At 34.8% G+C, this 26,069-nt stretch overlaps 1 protein-coding gene across 6 annotated transcripts in view; it reads left to right on the top strand.

Moving 5' to 3' along the window:
• The window catches only part of LOC140434866 (uncharacterized), a 541,244-nt gene that overhangs the window by 484,531 nt on the left and 30,644 nt on the right, over positions 1 to 26,069 (top strand). For all 6 annotated transcript variants that reach the window (XM_072523454.1, XM_072523453.1, XM_072523449.1 and 3 more), the window contains exons 5-8: positions 1,566 to 2,024; positions 8,112 to 8,609; positions 13,978 to 14,358; positions 15,023 to 15,341. In XM_072523454.1, the coding sequence (XP_072379555.1) occupies positions 1,566 to 2,024; positions 8,112 to 8,609; positions 13,978 to 14,358; positions 15,023 to 15,341 (1,657 nt within the window). The remainder of the gene's footprint in view (positions 1 to 1,565; positions 2,025 to 8,111; positions 8,610 to 13,977; positions 14,359 to 15,022; positions 15,342 to 26,069) is intronic.

Raw genomic sequence — 26,069 nt, 5'->3', positions numbered from 1 at the left:
ATTTTTTTTTAATTTCCTTTAAAATTTCTCGCGGTGCACATATGCTTTTTCGCTAAACATTTTTCATTCCTAACTGAGCGTCCTCTTACTGTTTCTGACCACTTTCCAGCAGTTACTTTTTATCTATGTAAATATGGTAATAACACGATCCAGCTAAATAGTTTCCTGATGGCTGAGCTATGTAGTTCTTGTTTGCTTTGTTTGTTTCTGGTCTGTTTTTGTCTCATGAGAAGCTAGGGACTGGGTAGTGAATGGCGAGTCATACATGCTAATTAAACCTGTGTTTCGCCTGAAGGCGACTGTCAATAATTGGGCTTTGCTTGTAAAAATTTTATGATATGATATAATGTAATATGAAATTATATGATATAACATGTGTTTCTAAGCTATTCGGCGTTTGCACAAGCTATAAATACCCACAACATAACGCGAACAATCACTTTTGTCCACGTTGAGTTATTATCGGTATTATAGTTTTGCACAATTTGGGAAGAACATTTTTACTTACATTAAGCAAATATGTTTACCCACAACGCATTCTGGGTATTTCGCTGCGGTCAATGTCTGAATGAAATACTCACTCACTATGGTGCCCCCTAAGATCAACACACTTTTCCCATCGGCGCTTTAACATTTTGATAATGTCCTGGAAGAAAGCTTTGACTATGTCAACCCATTCATTTGTATCACATTACTTCATCATTGGCCGAAATTGTTTCCCCAATGTCTTATTTAAGTTTTTGGAACAGACTCTATTTACTGGGTGCCAAATCTAGAAAATATGGGATTACCCTATAGTTTCAAAACCTGCATCATAAATGGCAGTCATTACAACCAAGGACTTGTACACCTTTCACCTAATAGCACAACTTTTCCTTAATTTTCCCCGTCTCTTCCTTTGTGGATTCACACAATTTTGGTATTATTTGCGTATAGTAAGAACCTGCTATGGTAGCTCCTTTTTTTAAATAATCTATGAACAATACACCTTGTGCATCCCAGAATACTGAGGGCATAACCTTATTTGCTGACGCCACAGCTGTGAACTTACGTGGTAGGGGTTAACCCCTATGCTTCCACTAAATTTTTCTGAACCATAATGCTGTAGCTGTAATACTGTTAAGCCGCGGCTAACGAGCCCCGGCGAACGTACCCTTAGGGTACGTTCATAACGGAAACCATCGCATGGTGTCCTCGCCTAGAACATATAATTGACATTGAACGCTAGGTACCATTTAAAATAATGTATTTATTTTACCTATCGATCGATTATGGTACGATCCTATGGTCGGAGCGAGGGTCGGCACCTCGTTATGAGCGCCCACTTAGTCGACTTTATCCTATGTAATCCTAATGCTGAATGTTAATGTACTCCAACTGCGGTCTATCACAACTTTGCTCTTTTCGAATGGTTATATTTGCACCATATTTTTCATTATTCAAAGATTTTCTATAATTTGACACCTGAGTATCACTATTATATAGTTATAATATCAGTATATATGATATTGCTATTAAAAATTTAGAGAATTACAGTGAATGCAATAATTGTTTGTTAATTTTAGGTTAATGGTAAAGACGATGATCCTGATGACGGTATAGTAACAGAAGAAACATCTCACATCAAAGAAAACGAAATGCCTTTAGTCGAAAACTCACGAGTGCGTTCGTACGTATACGGGATGGAAGCCTTACTTAACAAAAAGCCCGGAATAGGTACTGGCAGTCTGGAGTCCCGAGTAAAACTAATACCTACTAACAAAAACGAAGACTGGTACAATCGAAGAAAATCGTACGGATTTGAAAAAGTCCACAATCACAACGACTCACAAAGCTCAATTTCATTGAAGAACAAAAATTTTGTAGAGAGTTCCACGGATAGTGGGATTTGTAGATCTACAGAAATTGTTGTTCCAGTTAAGAAAAACGGTTTTAAAGAAAATGAATATAGTTCAGATGAACAAAACGATTTTGAACAGAAGTATAACGAATATGATAACAACAGTAAACATCAACTTGGACAGGTATGTTTTTGCTTTTTTGTTTTTACAAATTTTTGGCAGCTGCGCATTCATATTCAGGTGTTTTCCTTATAATTTTCTTTGACGTGTTACTACTACTGTATTATCTTTATTATATTAATCAATTTAGTATTAATTAATATTTTGGTCGTATTCTAACGATTTAAATCCCTTTCTTTTATTTATTGCTAAAAAATATTAAATGTACTATTTTTGAGTTCGTAGTTTCTATCACTTTCTTGTCAGTTGTCCAATATTTAATTAAAACTCAATACAACAAAACACGTATTTTTAAATATTTATTACATTATAAAATAATTAAAATTACATTGCCTCCATCCAAATGTTTAGTAGAGACTTAATTAACTCTGTAATACCTCTTCGTATCATTCACTCGTCTTTAGAATAATCTCAGCTTTCACTGATATAATATCAGAAATATTAGTAGCCTTAATTGCATTTGCAGATAATTATTTGATTGACTTACACAAGACTTGTTTGACTTGCAACGATGTTGTATGAGTCTCGAAAGAACTATGTTGATTTTAGAAAACCATGTGAGAACCCATCGCTTTTTGCTCCGGGTTTAATGAATGTTATGCATTGCGAATTGGTTTTTCTTGTTCGCTTGTACATTTAACCTCTTCGTATATACATGAACTTGTATGATTTGATGTATGAAGATCTTTAATGACCTTTAAGTAATTGAGGACTGGCAGCTATCTACAACATATAATGCAAAGGTTAAACTGGACTTTGAGAAAACTTTTTATATGCTATGGTATTTCTTTTATTGTCACAATATAATTGGTTGTGCAATGTGCAATTAAAAACAAAAAATAAAGTGTGTGTATTAATTTCTCCCAGGTTTGAGGCAATGTGATAATAATATCTTTACCTATGTTATTTAAACTGCTAAAATGGATATTGATTAGTATGTGGATAAAAAATATATAATCAGTGAGGAGCATCAAGTATTTAGGACAAAATATGTTAACAATAGAGGCTATATTCGTAGGCAAATAAATTATAGATGCTTCTAAGAGGGCGAATAGACACAGTGATTGAAGAGTCAGTCACCCAGACAGTACAGTTTCAGAAAGAACAGGAGCACTGTGGATGCGATGATGGAAGTCTTCCGGGAATTGCGCGGGGTGGGGGTTAACCAGAGGTGGGCAATCCTACTGTTGTTTGACGTCCGGAATGCTTTTAACACACTAAAATGGAAAGAGATAATGAAGACTTTCCAAGAGAAAAGGTGTCCGAGGTACTTGATGAATTTGGTCTTCGACTATCTGTCAGAGAGGAAAATTGTGGTAGAAAAAGGAGTGGTGGTTGACCTGACGACTGGAGTGCCGCAGTGGTCGGTCCTAGGACCCACGCTGTGGAACTTATGATATGACGGGGTTGTCAGCCAACAACAATACGGTGAGGGTGTAACCCCTCTTGCATTTGCAGACGACCTCGCTATTCTGGTAGTGGCGCGGGACAGGAAGGACCTTATCTTTGGTGTATAGCGTACATGCAACCAAATCGAGGAGTGGATGAAAATGCATAAGCTAGAACTGGCTGCGGGTAAGACCGAGACAATAGTTTCCAAGGAGCCAAGGAAAAGCGAAGGGATAACATTCGAATGTGCAGGAAAGAGAGTGGTTCCAAAGAAATGCATGAGGTATGACTCTGAGTCAAAACGGAAAGGTGGGGGGGGCACGTTAATGCGGTGACTCAAAGAGCTGCGGTGAAATCTGCCGCGTTTGGGGAATCATACCCAACATCGGAGGCCCAAAACTGATAGAAGGAGGGCCTTTCATTCTGTTGTTGAATCGATCGTCCTCTACGCTGCTCCTGTCTGGAATACTGCAGTTTTAACAAAGGCATACAAAAAGCAGGTCACCCGAGCCGATAGGAAGAGTATATTAATTGAGGGTGGCATGCGCATACAGAACAGTCTCTGCCGAGACGTTGGGAGTTATCACCGGGTGTATTCTGATGCACGTGCTAGTGAAGGAAAGAGGAAGAATATACAAGAGAAGAAATGAAGACATAGCAACAGAATGTTTAAAAAAAAGAAGAAAGGGAGAGGTCCATAATGGTGAGGGAAGAAGAATTGGATGAGATGAGAAGGGTGGCGCAGTGGAGAAAGTCGCTGATGAAAGTGTTTGGGTTACTTCCTGACGTAGATGCTCACAGGACATGGTTGCTTCACGACATACCTTTACAGATTTGGACAGGCAGAAAATGGCAAATGCCTGTGCTGTGAAATGTCAAACACTGTGTCACACACTCTATTTAGACTTATAGTTGACTTATGAGTACTCGGCCATAGCATAAGGACAAACATATTATTAACTGCGAAAGAAATTATTGGATTAATTAATAATCATGATAATTCACACTCTTTGAAAAAAAGCAAAATTTAAAGTAACACAAAAAACTTGGATAGTATCTTAAAGGGAATAAAAGAAACAATGAATCCATTTGATGATACAATTGATCACCAACAGTTGTTTAATATTCCGACTGGTAAAACTGCATCTAAAAAGTTGCTGATTTCCTGCTGAATGTCGCCCATATACTGCTGAAATGTTGAAAACTCCTAAAGAAACATTTGCGTAAACTTTAAAATCGATATGGTTGAACCCACATTTATTAACGTAGAAATAATACATGGCTTTTATTACTTACCTCATTGGTAACTCTATGCCACAAACATTTGAAAAGATTGCAGAGTCAATACTAATACAAATTTGTTCTACAAATGCTGTAGATATCCATTTAATATTTGACCGCTCTTTGTTGCCCTCAATTAAAGATTTTGAACGTCAAGCTCGAAAGGAATTCAATATTCCATATAAAATGTCAGGACCTCAACAAATTAGGCCTGAAGATTTTTTGCAAAGCCTTAAAAACTATCGTTTTAAAGAGGCACTGGTACGCTTCTTAACTGATTATTGGGATAGTAAAAATTTGCTTACAAAAATTATCCAAAATAAAAAAATATTTTTAACCGTTGATCATCAGTGCTGCTTGTATCAAGCTCACAATAATTACATTGAAAAAACTGAAGAAGCTGATTTTACATGTTACCACGAAGAAGCGGATACGCGGATTGTTTTTCGCGCTTATAAAATTGCACCTGGATCAAGAATTTTAATTAGAGCTTCGGATACTGATGTATTGGTGATTATGCTGGGAAATATGCACAAAATTTCACAATCCGCAATTTGGCTAGCATGTTCAGCAACTAAAAAGTTACATAACCAACACCTTGATTGTATTAACTGCATGGATTTGACTCTGAAGTTGGGTTAAAAATTGTCAAAGTTTACCTGCTTTTCATGCGTATATAGGTTGCGATTACCCAGCAGAATTTTGTAATAAAGGTAAAATTAGACCATTTAAAATATTTTCCGTGTCAATGATCATAAGCTGTCAAGACACGTTAATTTTAAATGAAAAAAAAATCTCAGAATTAAAGGTATTAAACCGTTTTTCAACATTAACTGATGAAGCCGACATATTCATTGATGAAAAAATGAATGTTGTTCAAAACGTGACCGCGAAAATGTATGCCGTGAATAACTGCTACAGAGTAAATGATGCAAGAAATCGCATTTTTTGAAAACTTATGCTGCTAAAGAAGACAAGGAATTTAAAAAAAAATTAAAAGTTTTGACTCCAATACTATAACACCATGCTAGAAATCTTTCATCGTCATCATATAACGGGGGTCCTACGGCGATTGCCGCTTCCCGCATTTCAGCCTCCATCTTTTCCTATCTCTCCAATCTCTCTCTTCTAAGCCTCTAGATTGCATTGTTTTTGTAATTTCTCTTCTCCGGGAATTTGGTGGTCTTCCCCTTTTTCTTCTTTCTGGCGGAACATATATTAAGGCTTTCTTTGGCTACCGCTCGTCCTCCATTCTCATCACGTGACCATACCATTGTAACTGCCTTCCTTGTATTCTATCTGAAAGAGTATCTCTAATTCCTGTACGGTTTCGTATTTCCTCATTCCTGATTCTTTCCATTCTCGATACTCGAGATGACCTTCTAAGATAATCCATTTCCACAACGTCTACTTTATCTCGTTCATTCTTTGTCATCGTCCAACATTCGGCACCATATGTGGTAATTGGTTCTACAATTGCTCTGTATACGCGAAGTTTGGTATGCATCTTTATTTTATTAGACCACAGTAATGAATTCAGTATTCGTATGCATTTTTTCCCTTGGGTTATTCGGTTTTGTACATCTATCTTAACTCTGCCATCTGCTGATATGATGCTTCCTAGATATTTATACTGGTTGCAGCCTTTTATGACTGCGTTTTTAAGCTGAGATCTGTGGTATTTCCTCCAATTTTTAAATATTCTGTTTTGCTTATGTTTACAGTAAGCCCCCATTTGGCATATTCCTCAAATAATTTTCGATTCATATAATTTATATCTTCCTCATCGGTTGCAACCACCACCTGATCATCTGCAAACAACAATGTATACACAGTTTCTTGTCCCACTTCGATGCCCATAAATCTACATTTATTTCTCCAATTCCTCAATGCTTCTTGGACGTATATTTTAAAGAGTGTCGGCGACAAACAGCATCCTTGCTTTAGGCCTTTAGTGACTTTAAATTCATTTGAGGTTCTGGTTCCAATTTTTACACAACTAACTGCATTTTCGAACAATTTATATATCGCTCGGATATACGTCGAATCCAATCCGGACCTTTCGAGAACCTCAAACATTTTCTTTAACGGGACACTATCATATGCTTTCTCAAGGTCTATAAATACCAAATGGGTCTCTCTACTTCTTTCGACACGCTTTTCAATTATTTGTCGTAGGATAAATATATTATCAAGGCAGGATCTCCCGGTACGAAAGCCGCTTTGTTCTTCAATATCTTGTATCTGTCTTTCAACCCTCTTCTTTAATATTCTGCCGTACAACCGGCCCACAGAGCTCGTCACACTAATACCTCTATAATTGGAACAGTTCTCTTTTATTCCCTCCATGTAGAAATCTTTACAACAAAAAATTTTAAAAACTGTTTTTGTTAATTTCATGTATCTTAATGCAACTGAGTCGAAATGTACAAAACTCTAGCCTGAAAACTGTGGTTGGCATTTAGATGATTATTTAAAACTAACAGGATTTATTGGGGACCAAACGCCTTTGAAAGTGCAAGAAATTCACGAAATGAGGGTAGATGATGGCAAAGGTAGTGAAGGTAATAATGAAAATTTTAGTTCCGATGAATCAGAAGTAGAATAAAAATCACTAATTGGAATCAATGTTTTACAAATATAATATTTATATTCATGGTTTAGAATAATTTTTGTACTGAATAAAATCTTTTCATTTTTTCAATTATTAATTAATTATAATCTGGACAAAATTCTATCGGGTACCTCGTGTTTTTTATAATTTTTAACATACTAAATTACCTATCAAATAATTTTTATTCATTAAACAGATCGCTTAAGAGCGTAGGCGCAAAATTTCGGGCCAATGCTTTTTAAATGCATTCATTTTTTTTTCGTATCCTAAAAAAACAAGTAAATTTAAACGCAGAATAAAAGAATACATTATTACTGAGGGCCAAAATTCCCTGAAAACTTCTATAATGTTTATTTTAATAAGTTACAGGGGTGAAAAAAAAAGAGAAAATTTAGTGTGATTTTTAATTTCAAATATCTCATTCAAAAAAACTTTTTGTTTATTCTAAGGGACTTTCAGCCCTCGGTAATAATGTAATCTTTCATTCTGCGTTTAAATTTTTCAAAAATATTTGTTAGTTTTCTCAGGATTCGAAAAAAATGATTGCGTTTAAAAAGCATTGGCCCGAAATTTTGCGCCTACGCTCTTAAGGTCTTTCTTATATCGGATCTTAGACTATCAGGTTTTTTATGCAGAGTTTATTTTGACTATACATAATTCCTTATTTGTTATATTACCTCTATTATCTTTTATATAGGAGTGCTCTCTTTATTTGTTGTTGATATGTTTAATAGTCAATTGAAAATTTAATTGCTTATTTAATCTGAAACTAATATAATCTAATACTGAAATATTTGTCTTGACAGGTTAAGAGAATAGCCAGTTCATTCAACCAAGAAGACTCTTCACCAACGAACAAAAACGAAAACTGGAAGAAAAGCCTTTTCGACTGGCCAAACTCATCGACTGAATTAAAATCTACTACAATAACGATCCCAATTTCCAAAAACAACAATATAGTGGATTTGTCGTGGAACGATGCGGATAGAGAACAGCTCAAGGACATCAAACGCCATTCTATTGCTGTCGATGAATCCAAATATGTAACAAGAAATAACAATAATAATAGCTTTCGACGTATTAGTTTAGCGTTGAACGACCAGGTTAGGCCAGATGATGACGAAAATAATATGCGGAAAACGAAAAAAGTTGAATTTTGCAAGACAGAAGTGCATTTCGCTGCTGAGTCTGGAAAAGTAAATATAGTAGCTACTGATGAAAAGCCACCACCTACTCAGAATTTTAGGAGACGGCGTAGGAATTCAGGACCTACTATGGAGGATTTTAACAAAAATGGATTGCCAGTAAGTTTTTTTATATTTCTTTAATAGAAAGTTCAAAATAAATGAATCTAATTGATTGTACAAATTTAAATTTATTCGTTAAATAATAGTATTCGAAAAATGATATTGATTCTATTCTTCTGATACGTATATTCAATAAAGGCTTACAAAAGAAAGACAAATTAGTTGTAACGAAGGCCTACAATGAACTTGACATCAAAGAGATGAGATCACAAGAAAAATATAAAATGGCTAAGCATAGAGTATGGAAGAACAGAAAATATTGCAGAACAGTGGGTAAATCCGCGCAGTAAAGCAACTAGTTAACTGTTACGTATTATATTAAACTGTGCAAGCTCATCTCTACTAACCATACTTCCTGTTGTCTTCGTATGCTATGAACTTGCAAAGAGCGAGGTGTACTTTTATAGATAAGTGTAGTACGGTATTTTTTCTAAAATATAAATATATAGTTTTTAGATAATTTAGATATTGGTGTATCTTTATTAAACATCAAGTATTTAATTTGGAATGTCAGAAATGCGTTTTGAGCAATTCCGCGCAATCGGAGTGGGGTTATTAATTTCACGCAGCGAGGTTTTATCCCATATAAAATGTATAGTAGTATTTAAAATTTCAGATGCTAAGAACTTCTTCTTCTTCTTAGTCGTTAACCTGAGGCAGGTATCGTGATATCATGAAGCTATTAGCTAAATTTCCCAATGTTCCTCCACGTTTTTCAATCTTCTGCCATTCTAGCACATTCTGACAATGGAGCGCCAATGGTAGCAACAATATGGTCCGTGTATCGTGTGGGAGATCTACCTCTATTTCTTTTGCCTTCTACTTTTCCCTGGATGGTAAGTTTTTCAAGACCATTTCTTCGAAGCACATGTCCAAATATTATTTGTTCTGATATTTGTGTTCTTAGTATTTTCTTTATGTTTAGCTGGTCCAGTATGGATTCATTTGTTCTTCGGGCCACCCATGGTATTCTCAGCATTCGTCTCCAGCAGTACATCTTAAATACATCTATGTTATTTTTGTCTTTCTCAGTAAGGGTCCAGCATTCCGATGCATAAGTAAAAACTGGAAAAACTAGACTTCTTACTAGTCTCATTTTTGTATCGGTAGTTATTTCATGGCTTTTCCAAATTTTTGTTAATTTTGCCATAGCGCTTTTTGCGATTGCTGACCGCCGCTTTATTTCTTCATTGCAGCCTCCTTTGTTCGTTATTAATGAGCCCAGATACACAAATTTATCTACAACAGCGATATTGTTTATCATGACCAGATGATTTTGATTGTTGTTAGCTCTGTCAATTATCATGATTCTCGTTTTATCTCTGTTTATTTTAAGGCCCATCGTTAAGCTTACGTCTTCTATCCGTTGTAGCAGGTGAATCAATTCAGCTTCAGAACTAGCGAGGATAGTAGTATCATCTGCATATCTCAAGTTGCAAATCTTCTTCCCGCCAATGGTGATGCCACCGTTCTAGTCCTCAGTAGCTTTCTGCATTATCCATTCACCATAGATGTTAAATAGAATTGGGCTTAGTATGCAGCCTTGTCCCACGCCCTTTGTGACCCTGAAACTATCGGTTAGTTCCCCATTTATTCTAACTCTGGCATAATTGTTATTGTACAGGCTTTTAATTAGCAGTATCAGATGATTGGGGACTCCCATTTCAGACAAAACCTGCCATATTTTACTCCAGTTGACCAAATCGAAAGCTTTACTATAATCTATGAAGCACAAATATGTTGTTATGTTGAATTCTCTGGATTTTTCTACAATCTGCCGTACGTTTAAAATTTGTTCTCTAGTACCACGTCCGGGGACGAAACCTGCTTGTTCCTCCGCAATGTTAGGTAGTAAAAAGGGCTTTATCCTCTCGAGAATTATGTGTAAGAATATCTTACTGCAATGCGCAATTAGAGCAATTGTGCGATAGTTGCTACATAAATATTTCGCTTCCTTTTTATGTATGGGAATATATAGTGATTGTGTCCAGTCCTCAGGCCATTTACCTGTCTCCCACACTCTTGGACAAATTTGATGTATTATATCCACTCCAACGTCATCTAGGGCCCAAATCATTTCAATAGGTATGTTATCTGGACCGGCAGCTTTCTGACTTTTTTGCCTCATAATTGCTGCTTCAACTTCACTTTTGAATACGTCAGGTTCCGTCACAAAACTGGCATCTTCTTGTCGTGATGGGGCGTCTGTGCTTTCCTCCATCATCAGTCGTCCACAGTATTCTTTCCATCTGTGTAAAATATCTTTTTTAGAAGTGAGTAGAGTTCCGTTATCATCTTTGATAGCAAGGTAGTTTGGTGTAAAGGAACGTGTTATCTGCTTAATTTTTTTAAACATGTCTCTGGTCTCAGTTTTGGTTTTATGCCCTTCTATTTCCATGCAGATTTTGTTCAAGTGTGTGTTCTTGTCCTTTTTGCAGAGTCGTTTTATTTGACCGTTCAGCGCTTTATAGGCCTCTTTATCACTTTCACTGTTCAGTCCTGTGGCTTTTAAGCACTTCCTCTCCTGTATTTTAGTCTACGTGGAGTCTGTTATCCATTGTTTCCTTCTTTCTTCTCTATCACTCTTAATGTTTTTCGCAGCATTATGCAATATGGATTTTGTTTTTGTCCATATGCTATTTGAGGACTCTTCTGGATTTAATGATTGTTTGAGGTCACATAGCTTTTGCATTGCGGCTTTTTTGTACGGATCGTTATATCTTAGATGCCATTTAGTTGTTGTATTTCCTGTTTTTGGACTGTTTCTTAACTTCATGCGGAATTCAGCTGATAAAAATGGATGGTCGCTATTACAATCTTCTCCTGGATAGGTCTTAACATCGCTAACAGCGCTCCTCCAACGGGTTTTTACCAGTATATAGCATAGAATATATACCAGAACTTACCATAGAAGAAGTAATAAATCCAGCTATGAAGAATGTTAACTAATAGCAGCAAAAGAAGCTGTGCGATCTGAACGAAAAATAATGGAAGTTGGTCAAAGTTTTGGTATACCAAAGTTGACATTACGAGATAGAATAGAATGAAAATAATAGATCCAAAAAAAAGAGCAGCATTGCCTCAAGCCTGTGATTTCAGAAAAACAGGCAGCAGAATGGATGGAGTACATTATAAAATTATCCAAAATGTTTGTGGTTTATCGCCAGATGAACTTCTGTGTTCACCTACGTCGATAAAAATAATATAATACCTGTTTTTAATGCAGAAAAAACGGCAGGCAGATATTGATTAGCATTACTTATGAATCAAAATACACAAATCAGGTTAACGCATTCAACTTCTTCTTTTTCTTCTTCTTCCTCTTCATAAGCAATTCTGCTTGTCCATTGCCGGATTAATACCTCTATGGAAGGTTGTCACTCTATTTTTGCGCGGTCGTCCGATACTTCTTCTGTCGACTGGTGACTAATCTTTTGCTATTTTGACGACACGGGTCTCCCCCATTCTGCTTAAGTGGTTATTCCATTCTTTTTTTTATTATTTTGTGTCCATTCATTTATATACTGTACGTTACATTTTTTTCTAATGTGTTTCCTGTAATTCTTCTCAGTACTCCCATCTCTGCCGTTTCCAGTAGCCTTTGTATTGTGGCTGTGTCTTGTCTCTGAGGCATATGTCATTATTGGTCTTACACTGGCTTTATAAATTCTTGACTTCATCTTAGTGTTAATGTGTCTGTTTCGTCATAGAGTGTTATTAAGGCATCCTGCCAGTCTATTTGCTTTTTATACTTGATCTCTCACTTCTTTATCCAGGTCTTTATAGCTGAAGAGTATAATTCCAATGTATTTTATTTCCATTACTTGGAAGAAGCCAAATTATTTTTTAATAACGTTGAAATTTAATGAATAATTAGAAATTTACTTAAGATCGTATTTGTAATACTGATGAGACATACATTGTACAAGAGACTACATTGTACAAGATCCAGTAAAGATTTTGAGAGAAAAAGGCCAAACACGAGTACCTAGGTTTAGTGACTTCTTGGGAAAGAAGTAAAACGGTTACTATTCTTTGTGCATTCAGTACTTCTGGGTCTTTTATACCACCAATGTTTATTTTTTAAAGGAAAATAATGACTAAAGAACTCCAAAGAAATACCCCAGCAGGTGCTTTCTTTAGATGTTCAGATAATGGCTGGATATACGAAGCGTTATTTACGGAGTGGCTAAAACGTTTTCAACGCCATGCAAAACCATCCAAAGAAGAACCGGTACTCTTGATTCTAGACAATCATTCCAGCCATATATCATTAGCATCATATGATTTGTGCAAAAACAATGGCATTTTGTTGGTGTCTATATCTCCCCATATCTCCCATAGGCTAAAGCCCTTAGCTTACGCATTTTATGATCCCCTTAAAAAAGCCTATAAGAAACAGTGTCATGTATACATTAGAGCTCATCAGTTTGAAAAAATAAATCACTATAAATTAGCTGAAATATTTATTTAAGGTTATTTAAACGTGGCTGTACTGTATAAAGCCATATCTAATTTTAAAGCTGCAGGCATTTTTCCGTTCCATTCAAATAAATTCCATGATGAATTAGGTAAATCACATGAAGAATTTGCTTTAGTTTTATCAGAGGAACATGTTTATCTAAATATAATCGGTAAAGAAGGTGAAGATATCAGTGGGTTTCCAGCGGGTCCATCTCACTTTCACTTTCAATCATTATTTAATGGTTATTCTCAGTCATTCCCCAAAAATCCTAGACAGACATCTTAGCCAATACCTCCTCTAACCTCTGGTAACCATGTTGTTCAGTCTAAATGTTCGTCTCTAACTTTTGATATCTTAATTGAAGAAATAGCTCCTTTTGGAGATATAACGAACTTACAAAGAATAAAGAAATCAAATATAATCCTTTCCTCCATATTCTCAATAAAATCAATATTTACTGATCATCCACTTTTTCAGGGTGTACACGACATATACCAATCTCTTCGTGCTCGAGAAACAAGTCTCACTTATCTGGTTTCCGTCACACATTGGCCTTGTCGGTAACGAAACTGCTGATCGTCATGCTAAAGAAGGGTTTCCATCTCTGGATTACTTTTACAGCTCGATGATCTGTCATTCTTTCTAAGTGGCCAATCCAGTTTAGTCTTTGTGACTTGTGACAAATCTAACGATATCTATAGTTCATAGTTTATTTGTATTCTTCACAAACCATCACTAGAATAGTTTGGTCTAAATATCTTTTTTAATTTTTTTTTGAGAGTTTGCTCTCAAATATTCTCAATTGATTTTCATCAGTGGTTGAAAGGATCCCTAGATAAAGTTACATTTTCTAATTGTAGCATTATTTTACCATTTAACTTTATTTTCTTCTATTTTTAGTTGCTACATTTCGGAGATACTTCATTCGAAAAGCCAGTTTTTTCCAACTCAGAAGACTCGCCGACAGATTCGATGTATGAAAACCTACAAGCTCGAATCCCCACGAACTACGGACTTGTGACAGTTAACTCAAATAACGCCATAACCACCGAAATATCTGAAGAAGACAAAAAAGAATTAACCGATAGTGAAATAAAAGGGATATTAAAAAATAAACCCAGTAAGCCGAAGCCTTATCATCTTGGAGAGACAGTTCCGTTTGGAGAGAATATGTCTGATGAGGACAGCAAATGGGGAGTTAGATTAAGACACATAGAAAAACCCGAAGTTCCTATTTGGAAATCAACTGTGACTGTGCATAATTATAATTTTGTTAATCAAGTAAGTTTTTAGTTGTGCTTAATTAAAATCCTAAATATTTTTCCTTCAATTAGCAGTCTATGTATTTAATAAAAAATCATAAAAATAGCAAACAACTATGTTTTCCATAACTAAGCCAAACGCAAAAAATCTAGATAAATATTCATAATATAATAATTATGAAATAACATTTACACTAACACAATAATGTTATATTGGCAACATGAATTTTGACGATAAATTGCATTAAAATAGCATGAAAAATAGAACACGTTCTAATTTTTCGTCTACCACAGATATTGCTTGGAAATATCGCATGGGAATGCGCAGTTGCATAATCTATCTTGCATAGCTCTTGCCTAGCATGACAATTACATAATGTAAAGTCGACTTAATAAGCAAAGTATAAAGTATTAGAGCAAAGCTTTATACTTACCATAAAGTACCATAAAAACAAATTGTATTTACTGGCAGATAGTGCTTAAATTGCTAGGTTAATCAAAATTTATATTTTACCAGAAATTCTGAAAATTTTAAAGTATTCTCTGATTTTATAAATTGGGGTACATTAGTTAAAATATTATTCAAATAAGTTGTAAAATGTTTTTAGTTGTAAGAATTTAAAAAGCATATCGAGTAATGTGAATAATCTGTATCAATTATTAATTAAAAAAAATGTTTTAAGGAAAAAGAAAACGAACCTGAATTTCAAAAACTTCTGAAAAACCTACGACCGACTCGAAAAACTGATTACACTAGTGACAGCGAGACGAAATATTTCGACGGGCTCAATATTACTAACATCAATAACAGTATTAATGGTAGAGCACCTTCTTGGCCCACTCCTGAAAAAATCGAACCTTCAAAAGAAGTGAAAGGGATGGAAATTAAGGGGTATTCTACCAAGATTTGTTTAAGGGAAGGAGAGGCGATGGTGGTCGAGAGCGACGGGTACGAAAGAGAAAAGCCATCCATTAGGCCTCGCATAGAGAATTTGAGGAAAGGTAAGTTTGGAATAGTATGTTATTTTGGATGTAAGTGCATGCTTAGGAAATGAATTACTAATTTTCTGTAATTTGGCTTATGTAGATAGCCACTTATTAGACATAGCGCTTGTATCAAAATCATATATATATATATATATATATATATATATATATATATATATATATATGTATATATATATATATATATATATATATATATATATATATATATTTGTAGTTTTTAGTATACGCATTACTGTATTGAACCTACGTAGTAGTTCGAACCCAATAATAACCATCAGTTGAATTTCCGAAGCGAGTGTACAGTTTTTTACATAATTAAATCAACTTTTTTTAAGGTGATTGAAAAAATCAGACTATATTATAACAAGGCATTTATTTAATACACAAACTACACAAAACGATTATTAGAAGGCAAATTGTACAACAGGTCTAGAAGCTGTTTTATGTTACTTTAACTGGTAAAAATGCGAATAAAAACCTTCTTATACAATTCCTTTTAGCATGGCTATATGAGAGTACATTGGAATCATGAATAAATACAATTAGTGCTTTTAGCACTAATTGTATTTATAGTGCTCGCCATACTAATTAACAAAGATTAGAAATATATGTAGAGAAGAATCTAGGAGAATACCAGGGAGGATTTCGGAAAGGAAGATCAACAACCGATCAAATTTTTTTGCTAAAACAAATCCTGATCGATTGCCAATAGACATAAACAAATTAATAGAAACGCTAAAAGAATTCCAAGTTCCAGAAAAAATAGTAAGATTAGTAAAAATGACAATTAGACAAATCATTTGTGCTGTGAAATGCAACGATACTACAGTCTCAGAAGAATTCGAAGTAAAAAAAGGTGTTCGCCAAGGAGACCCGTTGTCTGCATTCCTATTCAATATAGTTCTAGAAAAATTGTAAGGGTTAGTGTGATAAATAGGTCCGGTACTATTTTATACAAGGAGCACCAATGCTTAGCATACGCTGATGATGTGGTTCTCATTGGAATAAATGGAAAAGAACTGGCAAATATAGCAAAAATACTGATTCGGAAAAGCTCTAAAATGGGACTGAGAGTTAATATTAGTAAATCGAAGTACATGGAAATCTCGAGCAAAAAAGGAATAAACACCAGGGGATCCTTTAAATTGGAGGTGGAGAATGGAGTAGTTGCAGAACTCGAAAAGGTGGATGAATATATGTACTTAGGTACTCTTATTGATCAGACATGTAAGGAAGAAACTGAAATCAACCTGAGACTGACCAAGAGCAACAGGTGTGCTGGAGCCATGAGCAAAGTAATTAAGGCCAAAGATAAGTAATACAAAAATAAGATTATACAAAACTATAATTAGACCCACAATGCTATACGCTGCCGAGACATGGACTATGAACAAAATCATACAGAACAGATTGGAAGCATGAGAAAGAAAGATACTTCGCAGAATGTTTGGTGGAAAAGTAATAGAGGGAGAATGGAGAAGACGAACTAATGCAGAAGTGTACCATTTGTATGCTAACCCTACAATAACAAAAGTGGTGAAAAAACGTAGACTAGAATGGCTCGGACATCTAGAAAGAATGCAAGGTAATAGACTAGTCAGGAATATTGCTTGGAGAGTACCTGAGGGCAAAAAAAGAGAGGAAGGCCAAGAAAGAAATGGAGAGACGTAATGATGGAAGATGTCAGAGAGATGGGAATCAGAGATTGGAAGCTGATAATTAAGAACAGAAAACTATGGGAATTATCCATCCAGCAATGATCCTAAAAGGCCTGTTAACGCTGTACATACACATATGAGAATACATTGGAATCATGAATACAATTAGTGCTTTTAGCACACAAATTTATTTGTCTGTTTTTACAGGCGTAGCGATGTTACGTTTAATTGTGGCCAGATACTAAATTCTTCTTCTTCTTATTTTAAGAGAATGTCTTTGTTGTGGATGTCCCTTTCCTCCAACATAAGACGAGTTCCAAATTTCTAAGTGCGCGTAGAGCGCGATATGAATTGTTCGACTATGGACGTGATATGTATTGTTACTGGCAAAGAGTCAGCATTTTATAGGGATTTTCAAAACGAGGGAAAATTTTACAATCTTTTTTAAGACTTTTTAGTTTGTAAATTCAAAAACAATAAAATATTTTACGACCAACTATTAACAAAATCTTTTATGAGATAGAACGAAAAAAATACAAGTATACTGTTCGAAATTATTTTTCATCACCATAAAAGGAATTTTAATCTAGATTAACTGAACCCTGGAGTTTGGAGGGTCAGTTATTGTCTAAATAATATATAGAAAAAGTCTGATTTTTATATACATGAAAGGGTCGGTTCAAATTATGTGTTTTGTAGTGATGGGTAGGTAACAGAGATATTATGTAAATATTTTTTCTTATGTATGAAAAAGCCTAGGGTAATTAAAATTTGAGAGATTTACGATAAAGTACAGAGGCATTTTCTGTACTAATAAATAATAAATATGTCAGGGCCGTATTAAGATATGTTGCAGGTTGTAACGGTCTTATTTTTTCAAAGATATAGCCTAAGCACGGATTCCGATGTCCAACTTTCATACCAGAATTTGGAGGGTCTCCCGGGTAGTCTGCGGGTGCCCAGTTTCTTTTCCTTTGCAATCTTTGCACGTCTATTATCTCCCATTTTATAAACATGATCTCCTAATCTGTTTTTCTGTCTTGGACCATTTTACAACGTCTTAGATTGTACACAGGGTGATATCGCTGCTATCCACTCTATCTCCAAGTGTTTTGTCAGTTATTGATCTTAAAGTTTTCGTTTATGTCGTACTTAGTAGTTGCTTAGTAGTAATTCTTTCTGTATGCGTTGCTGTGGCATAGGTCATAATAGGTCTTATACAGGTTTTGTAAATTCGTGTTTTGCCTTTTGCATATTGTTTTTGTAAATTTGATGCGCATATATTTGTTTCTATATATGACATCCAAGAAAAATCCTAATATCCTGAAACCAAAAAAAATTGTACATTAATTTCAAGCTTTTAATCCCTAATTTTTTTTCTGACGCGTCGTATGGTCACTAATCATTTAATAATTAAAGACATTTACGACCGTTGTCGTAATTTGATAATGGCTGTTCCAGTTGATAACGTAACATCGAGAAATCATAATTCCAAACCACTACCATAAGTTTTAGTCATGGTATGACTACATACGTTTTACATTCAAATATACCTTCATCAGAATACCAGTTGTAGCGTGAGATTAATACTGTAAATAACTGTGTAGAAATAATTTTATTCCTAAAATTTTCTTTTGGTTTTAATAACTTTTTACTGAAATTTAATAGTAGTTCAAGCATTAAGGGTTTGAAAAAAAAATCTAAGCAATCCAGCAATAAACCACACCCTTGGTTTTACTGCTGGATTATCTATGAATACGACAGTAATAAGAGGGTAATTTTGTACAGATTTTTTTTCTGAAGCCTCCTTTATGGGAGTAAAAAGAGGTCAGAGGTCACCACGTTTCTTGTAAAACTTGTTTATCTATTACGACAGTTATTGATTTTAGGCAAGCATTTGAGTTATAAAAATGAAATAAAATTAAATTTCCTACAATATAAGCACCTACCAAAATTAAGCCTGCGCAAGACGGAAATTGACACTTACGTAGAAGATTAATTGTATTTCATTTTTTTTTTTTTTTTTTCATAAAGAACATATTTATTTTTGCCTAAAATGAATAGTTTTCGAGATTAATGAGATAATGTGACGAATAACGTGGTTTCCGACCCCTTTTATCCCTATAAAGAAGGTTGTCAAAAAAACTCATGTCATAAATGATATCCAGCAATAAAACCGCAGATATATCTTTTTTAGGACTGAGTAGGGCTTCCCACTCAGTCGCCCTGATAAGCTCTGCAAGAACGAAATACGTATAAGCGAATTGTAGAGGCACTATGCGTAAAATGAAATCTTAACTGTCTTTTTTATATCTTTATTTACCCGTATTTTGAGTATTAGAAGCCAGTTCATGAAAGGTTCAAAATGTGGAATGCAATCTTAGATACCCCATATCGGTTCATTCATCGTCTGCTTGCCTTGAAAATTATAGAAGGCACAGATACAAGTAAGAATCTGAATTGTGGTTTCGAACAAGTAGGAATATTCGAATTTTTACTTTTTGATTTATATCTTTTTTTATTTCTATTTTATGAGCCGCAGTGGTTCAACTATAGTACTTACAGTATTTAATTGTATGTTTAACAGCAAAGCTGTGAATGTTACCTAAAGTAAGTATTGCTAGTATGTAAATATTGGATTACTTTTTGCGTATATTTTAGTACCTTATTCTATTTTTTGCATGTAGTAGCATTGTGTATTAGTAGACTTAAGTAGTTTAACCAATGTAGAATTTAAAGATACTGCCTGAGAATTTTTTGAGTTTGATTATATAATCAGTTAGTCTTTAAGGTGTATGTGGAAGATTGGGTTTATATATTGTAAAAAGTGTAATTTTGTAGAAATAAGATTTTGTTTTATTATATTATTGTATAAATGTAAATACTATTTTAAGATGTAGGCATTTTTTGAATACGATAATTAAGTAGACATAAACCTTTTATTTTATTTAGTCCACTTTTTGTAAAATAATAAATTCTGGTAACCGTTAGGCTTGGTTTACATGGCAATGTACTATACCATTTTTTACAGTACTTATTTTAAATGTTTAAAAAGTTCACATAAATATTTGTCAGTTGGACAAAACACAAAAAAAACTGATTTTCTACATGGATGTATTTGACGGTTCCATCATGGGCTAAGGAACGACGAGAATAAGATTTTTGAACACGTGCATACTTTTGCCTCATATAACGGACTTCTACTGGTCTACTAAAGAAATAATTAGATAAAACAAGAAGATGGGGTATTGGACAAAAAAGCTTTCCCGGGTGAGAAATATCGGACCTAACCTAACCTAACTTCAAAGAACTTAAACGAAGAGCAAAGGAACAGAAAAGTTTTGCCAAAGTATACGCTAACGCTAGTTAATGAAGATAACACTTGAAAAAGAATGGAAATAAATTAATAAATTCATTGTTCATAGTAAAATATTTATCGATTGTTTTAAAATAACAAAATTTGCACATTTGCTCCTTCATTTCGGTTGCTATCCGATCAAATCATTTTCGCAACAAAGCATTATTTTGCGATTTCTTAATAATCTCATGTATGTGCTTATATGACCACTGGTCAAAATAGCAAGGAAAAAATCAAAAGATCACAATCAAATGGTAGAATTATCGGCGCAAAAGATAGGATGACAATATTTCACACAGGCATCAATCTGCGAATAACAAGCATAATTATTTGTAGAGAGCAAGAAGAAGAATATGATAGATAGATAGATTTAATAAGGTGGCATTTGGCCTCTTCCACTGTGAAAGTTTTAGATTTATTGTGGTCCTCAGAATGTAATCCTAGATTACATTATCTAGCCTGACCCTTTTTAAAAGGTCTAATATCTTCGAGATTGAACCTTCCATGTAGCTCTTGGCCGTTGACTTTTCTTCGCCTAATGTAAATAACTACACTGACACAAAATATGCTCTGCTATTTCTTCCTCTAGATGACAAAATTTGCATAAATCATCCTCTGTCAATCCCACAGTCCCATTAGTAATTACTATTTAAATGGCAATAAGCCATAAGTAAAGGTTAAAGTAAGTTTATTGACGTTTCAATTTCCACTTCGGAAATCGTTCTCAAAATGCAAACATTAGTAAATTAAACAAATTTTGTTTTTTTATTACTTGGTGAAAAATTCTTCTAATAATTTAATTTTATCTGATTCATTTAGATTGACAGTTCAGGCATACATTATACATTTTAAAGTAGACGACATTAAAATGATATTACCAATATTGTTGAGTGGCGTTCCTGGGACGACTTTACTTGTAAGATAGTTCATTCGATTACATAATATCAACTTTAACTTGAGAATATCCGTCAGAAAAAAAAATCACATTAGCTTTCACTGCCCACTCAGCTTGCAGTGTGCTGATAACAAACCTCCTATGACTTTTCACTGTTTTCCTGTCTTTGCTTATTAGGTCTGCTGTAAATTTTGGCGAATGTTCTATAATAAACTGTTTCGCCTGTCTTTGTTCTGGTGAATTTATCCATCATTCCAGAGATTTGTGTGCTACCCACTTTCTTGTAGCTGTTCTTATTAGTGTCTTTGCAATGCCGCAGAAATTCGCAGAATATCTCGGACATATTACACGTGGAGAAAAATACACCTTGCTCCAACTGATTATGCAGGGAAAGATCCAAGGAAAGAGAAGCATAGGGAGGCTTAGAATGTCATGACTGCGCAACCTAAGAGAGTGGTACGGATGTACATCAAATGAACTTTTCAGAGCAGCCGTCTCAAAATCCGAATAGCTATGATGATTGCCGACCTCAACCGCGGAGATGGTACTTGAAGAAGAAGAATGCCGCAGAAGAGTTCCGGTCCAATGAAGGATATTAATAAGTCTTGTTTGGCCTTTGCATCTGCTTTTTCATTGCTCTTATGATCCTCCCGCCCTGGTACTCAGGCTAACGTAACCTTGCTACGATCCCCTAGTTTATTTAGGACGCCCTCGCAATTCCATACTAGCTTAGAATTGACCTTTACAGAATCGAGTGCCTTAAGCGCTACCTGGCTATCTGTGAAGATGGCAATTGAACGATACGTTTTTTTCTACCTTTATATTTTTTCCACGCAGTGATGGATTGCCGGTATTTTCACCTAAAAATTTGTGATATCCTTAGATAGACTTATTGGGAAATGTATCCCTTTCCTTGTCCCTATTATACCGGCTCCTACACCCTCAAATATTTTTGAGCTGTCAGTGTACCAGGTAGCTTCTGCTTGTATGGTTACACCTTCCTTCCAGTGTTTCCTGCCTGGAATATTAATTTTGAATTTATTGTTAAAGCTATATCTCCATAGCTGTTGCATCGATGGGTTGTCCCATTACGATATATTTTAGCTTGTCGACTAGTTCTATATATCGTCAGTACTATGCGCCTGGCTTATTGCTGGCTATGTATTAATCTTTGCATCACAGATCTGACTTCGCCCTGTATAAAGATATGAAGTGGTGAAAAATTCAGCAGGACTTCCAACGCCAAGAATATGATGCGCCACTGCAAACCCAAAACTTTATCGTTACTTAACAGAAACGTTGTGTATTCGATGAAATTTTTAGTGCGTTATGTTTGCGTTAATTTTTTTGCAAAAAAAATCGTTTAGTCAGTATGAAGACTATTTATTTTGTAATATCGTTTACTGGTCGTCTTTTACATTATTCGATTATAAAGGTTTAAAAGCCATAGAGTTGCACGATACATTCTTAATTTAATACTTAGGATTAGACATATTCACGTACTTGTAAAGTGGTACTGAAAACTGCATCAGCTTCCTAAAGGTATATTTGGGTTTGTCGAGATACGGTTTTTATATCTTTCCACATATTTACCCCTAAATACAGGATTTTGTTCTACTCAAGTCGACGCAAAGAAAAAGTTGACAATTGACATGACAGACGAAAAGAAGAAGAATTGACAGTCGACCAAAATAAGGTTTGACAATTGACATGACAGCTACCGATTGCTGATAAGAAGAAGAATTGACAGTTGACAAATGGTTCCGGTCCTGGCTAAGGTTGGTGCTCGGCCGGTAATGCAGATTCAACTTTTACCGACAATGACGTCAGAATGGAATTTAACAATTCATCATCATTCATCAGTCAGCCCTGAGTTGTCCATTGTTGAACATAGGCCTCCTCTAGACTTTTCCATCTGCTTTTGTTCTGCGCCTCTGCTATTTAATTGGTCACGATTCTTTTGTCGTTAGTCGTTAACTATAGCTAAATGCTCATTAGTCGTCTTGTTTTAATAAAATTGGCATACGTTTCATTCAAATAATGATTTAGTCCTAGTTGACAAATACTTGTTCGGTTACTGTCCGAAAAAAAATCGTTTGGTATTTCACTGCCTGAATTATACGAATATAGCATTAGACGATGCTAATAGCGGATAATTACTTTATCACAAACCCGGTGGAAGACAAACTCACTACAGGGATTAGCGAACTCTGCCCTACGGTTCCTTGGGTTCATCTCACTTTGCGGTACCAGAGGACACTGCAACCCTAGTTTTATCTACCCCTCAAACTAGATCCCATACCCTATCCTACTACAACATAGAAGGAAGCGGGCGCCACTGTGTTACCATTGTCCCATGAAATCTGTGATATGGTAAAAATAACGGAAAACGCGCTATGCAATCCGACTAGCATTCGGGTATGTGAAATTGCTTACCGGCCGACCAGAGGTTCTTAGTCAGGCCAGAAAATATGCTACCGGCTTCTATAACATACGTAACCTCATCATAATAGGAACATGGAATGTTCAAGGCTTCTTACAGGGAGGAAAATTACTGGTAGTCGAGTGTGAAATATCACCATATGGAATAATAGGATTACCCGAAACTCACATAAAAGGTGGAGGCCACTTTACAACAAGTAACAAAAACATCATGTACTAAATAAGAGAATCTTATCTATTAAGCTTATCTTAAAACATAAAAATCAACATCATACCGGTGCATGCTCCGACCAGCAAGTGTTCAGACAATATTATAATTGAAGACCAAACACCAAAGTGGTTTCCATCCAGACAACCCATGACCACCTTACAAATATTCTAGGAAAATGAGAGCTAGACGAACCAAAATACGAATGAAGAGACCTGTTCATGAAATTAACCAAATTACTTGAGACTTTAAACCATTGGCACTTGCGATTGAAGATGAACAAGGGCAGATATTAACAGAGAAGACAGAGATCCTCGACAGATGTAAAGAATACTGCCAGTCACTTTTCAGCAGCCAGTCAGAACCTTCATCACCCTCAGATATCTACGACAGAGAATCAGAAACCTGAAATCTGACTCACTAAAGTTGAAGTAGCTCTACGAAAACAAAAATCTGCAGCAATAAACAAGTTTGTAGCTGAAATGATAGTAGCCGACTCACATATATCAGACCTCCTGGAAATCTTATGTAACAAGTTCTAAAAATCAGGAATTTGGTCAACCGATTGGGTTACATCCATCTTCGTATCAATTTATCAATTTATATCAATAACAATACAATTATAATTTATAAATAAATTATAAATACAAAACAATAATTTATATCAATAACAAAATAAACAATATCTCGTGTCTCTCATACTGCAACATACGACAAATTATAGAAAAGTAAAGAGAATTCAACAAAGTAAAGTACATATGTTTTATCGACTATCAAAAGGCCTTTAATCAAGTGAAGTGGAAATAAGTTTGGAGCATAATGACAGATATGTGTGTACCTCATCAGCCTGTCCTTTATTGGCAATTTGTACATATCTGCACAAGCCAAAATGAAGTAAAATATAGCTCGAGTAAATGTTTCCGGATACATAGAGGAGTAAAATCACGAATAATTGATATAGAGGTATGTGCATTAGAGGGAAAAAATATCGAATCTACGTTATGCAGATGATACCACCTTGTAGGTAACACGAAAAAAGAAATCGACGACTTAATACCAAAAGTAGGCGAAATAAACAATGAAGAGAATTTATAAATTAACACATTAAAGGTAAAATGATGGTAATTATTAAAATGGCCAACAACCGTAATTGTGAGGAAGAAATAAGAAGTAGAACCGTACTGGACAAAGATGTCGTTGCCAAACTCCAAAAGTTCCGAAAGATAACGGAATTTCCAAAAACACAAAAATTATGCTTGTCAAGACACTGATATTTCCCGGTGTCACCTATGCTTTAGAGTCATAGACGATGAAAGGAAGATTACAGTGGACTCAGAAACGTACCAACATCTAAAACGTCGCCGAACTCAACATCACTAAACGACTAAGCAAAACTGTCTATAATCATGGAATATTTTGGCGATATTATGGAAAAAAAAAGATTCGCTGGAAAAACTGGTAGAAAAAACGTTCAAGGATGATCACCCACACGCTATGTTAATCAGATATTACAAATGGCAGGCACGTATATGTATAATTGAATTTAAATATGAGTGGCGCCAAATAATGCTTAACATGTAAATATATACCTACATCATATGCAACGATGCTGGTAGCCTGGTAACGCTACTTACTGCCAACCAAATACGTTATATTTAATTCAGTTAAACAAACATTTTTTGCAGTATATACGACATGAAAATTGTTCTTTACAAAATGTATAAAACACTATTGATTCAAATGATCGAATATTGTAAAAAACGTGCAGTACATTGCCACATAGATAAACAAGAGAACACGCCTACGCTCACGTTCACGCACATGCACGCGCAGACGCGACATAAAATAATTTTCTGCGCGCGCGCTCACATATATTTTAATTTTTTTTTTGGTATTTTATCATTTCAGTGCTATTGTAGTGTATCAAATTTTTGTATATTTGTTTGTTATTTAAATGATTTCCACATTTTTTTATTAATTTTATTTTGTTTTCATTATTTTTCTGTTGAATTATTTTTAAAATTTCTTATTCACCTCCACTAAACCATGCTATTGGTTTTATTTATTGTTTTGTAGCATTCATTGTGCTTCTCTTTATCTTTCTCTAGCCCTTTTCACTTAGAGAGCAAATAAGGCTATTAGATTTTTATTCTTGACCATG

The sequence above is a fragment of the Diabrotica undecimpunctata genome, chromosome 2 (genome assembly GCF_040954645.1).
Source record: "Diabrotica undecimpunctata isolate CICGRU chromosome 2, icDiaUnde3, whole genome shotgun sequence".
Lineage (NCBI taxonomy): Eukaryota > Metazoa > Arthropoda > Insecta > Coleoptera > Chrysomelidae > Diabrotica > Diabrotica undecimpunctata.
The sequence above is the reverse complement of the archived record's forward strand: the minus strand, read 5'-3'. Positions and strand labels throughout refer to the sequence as shown.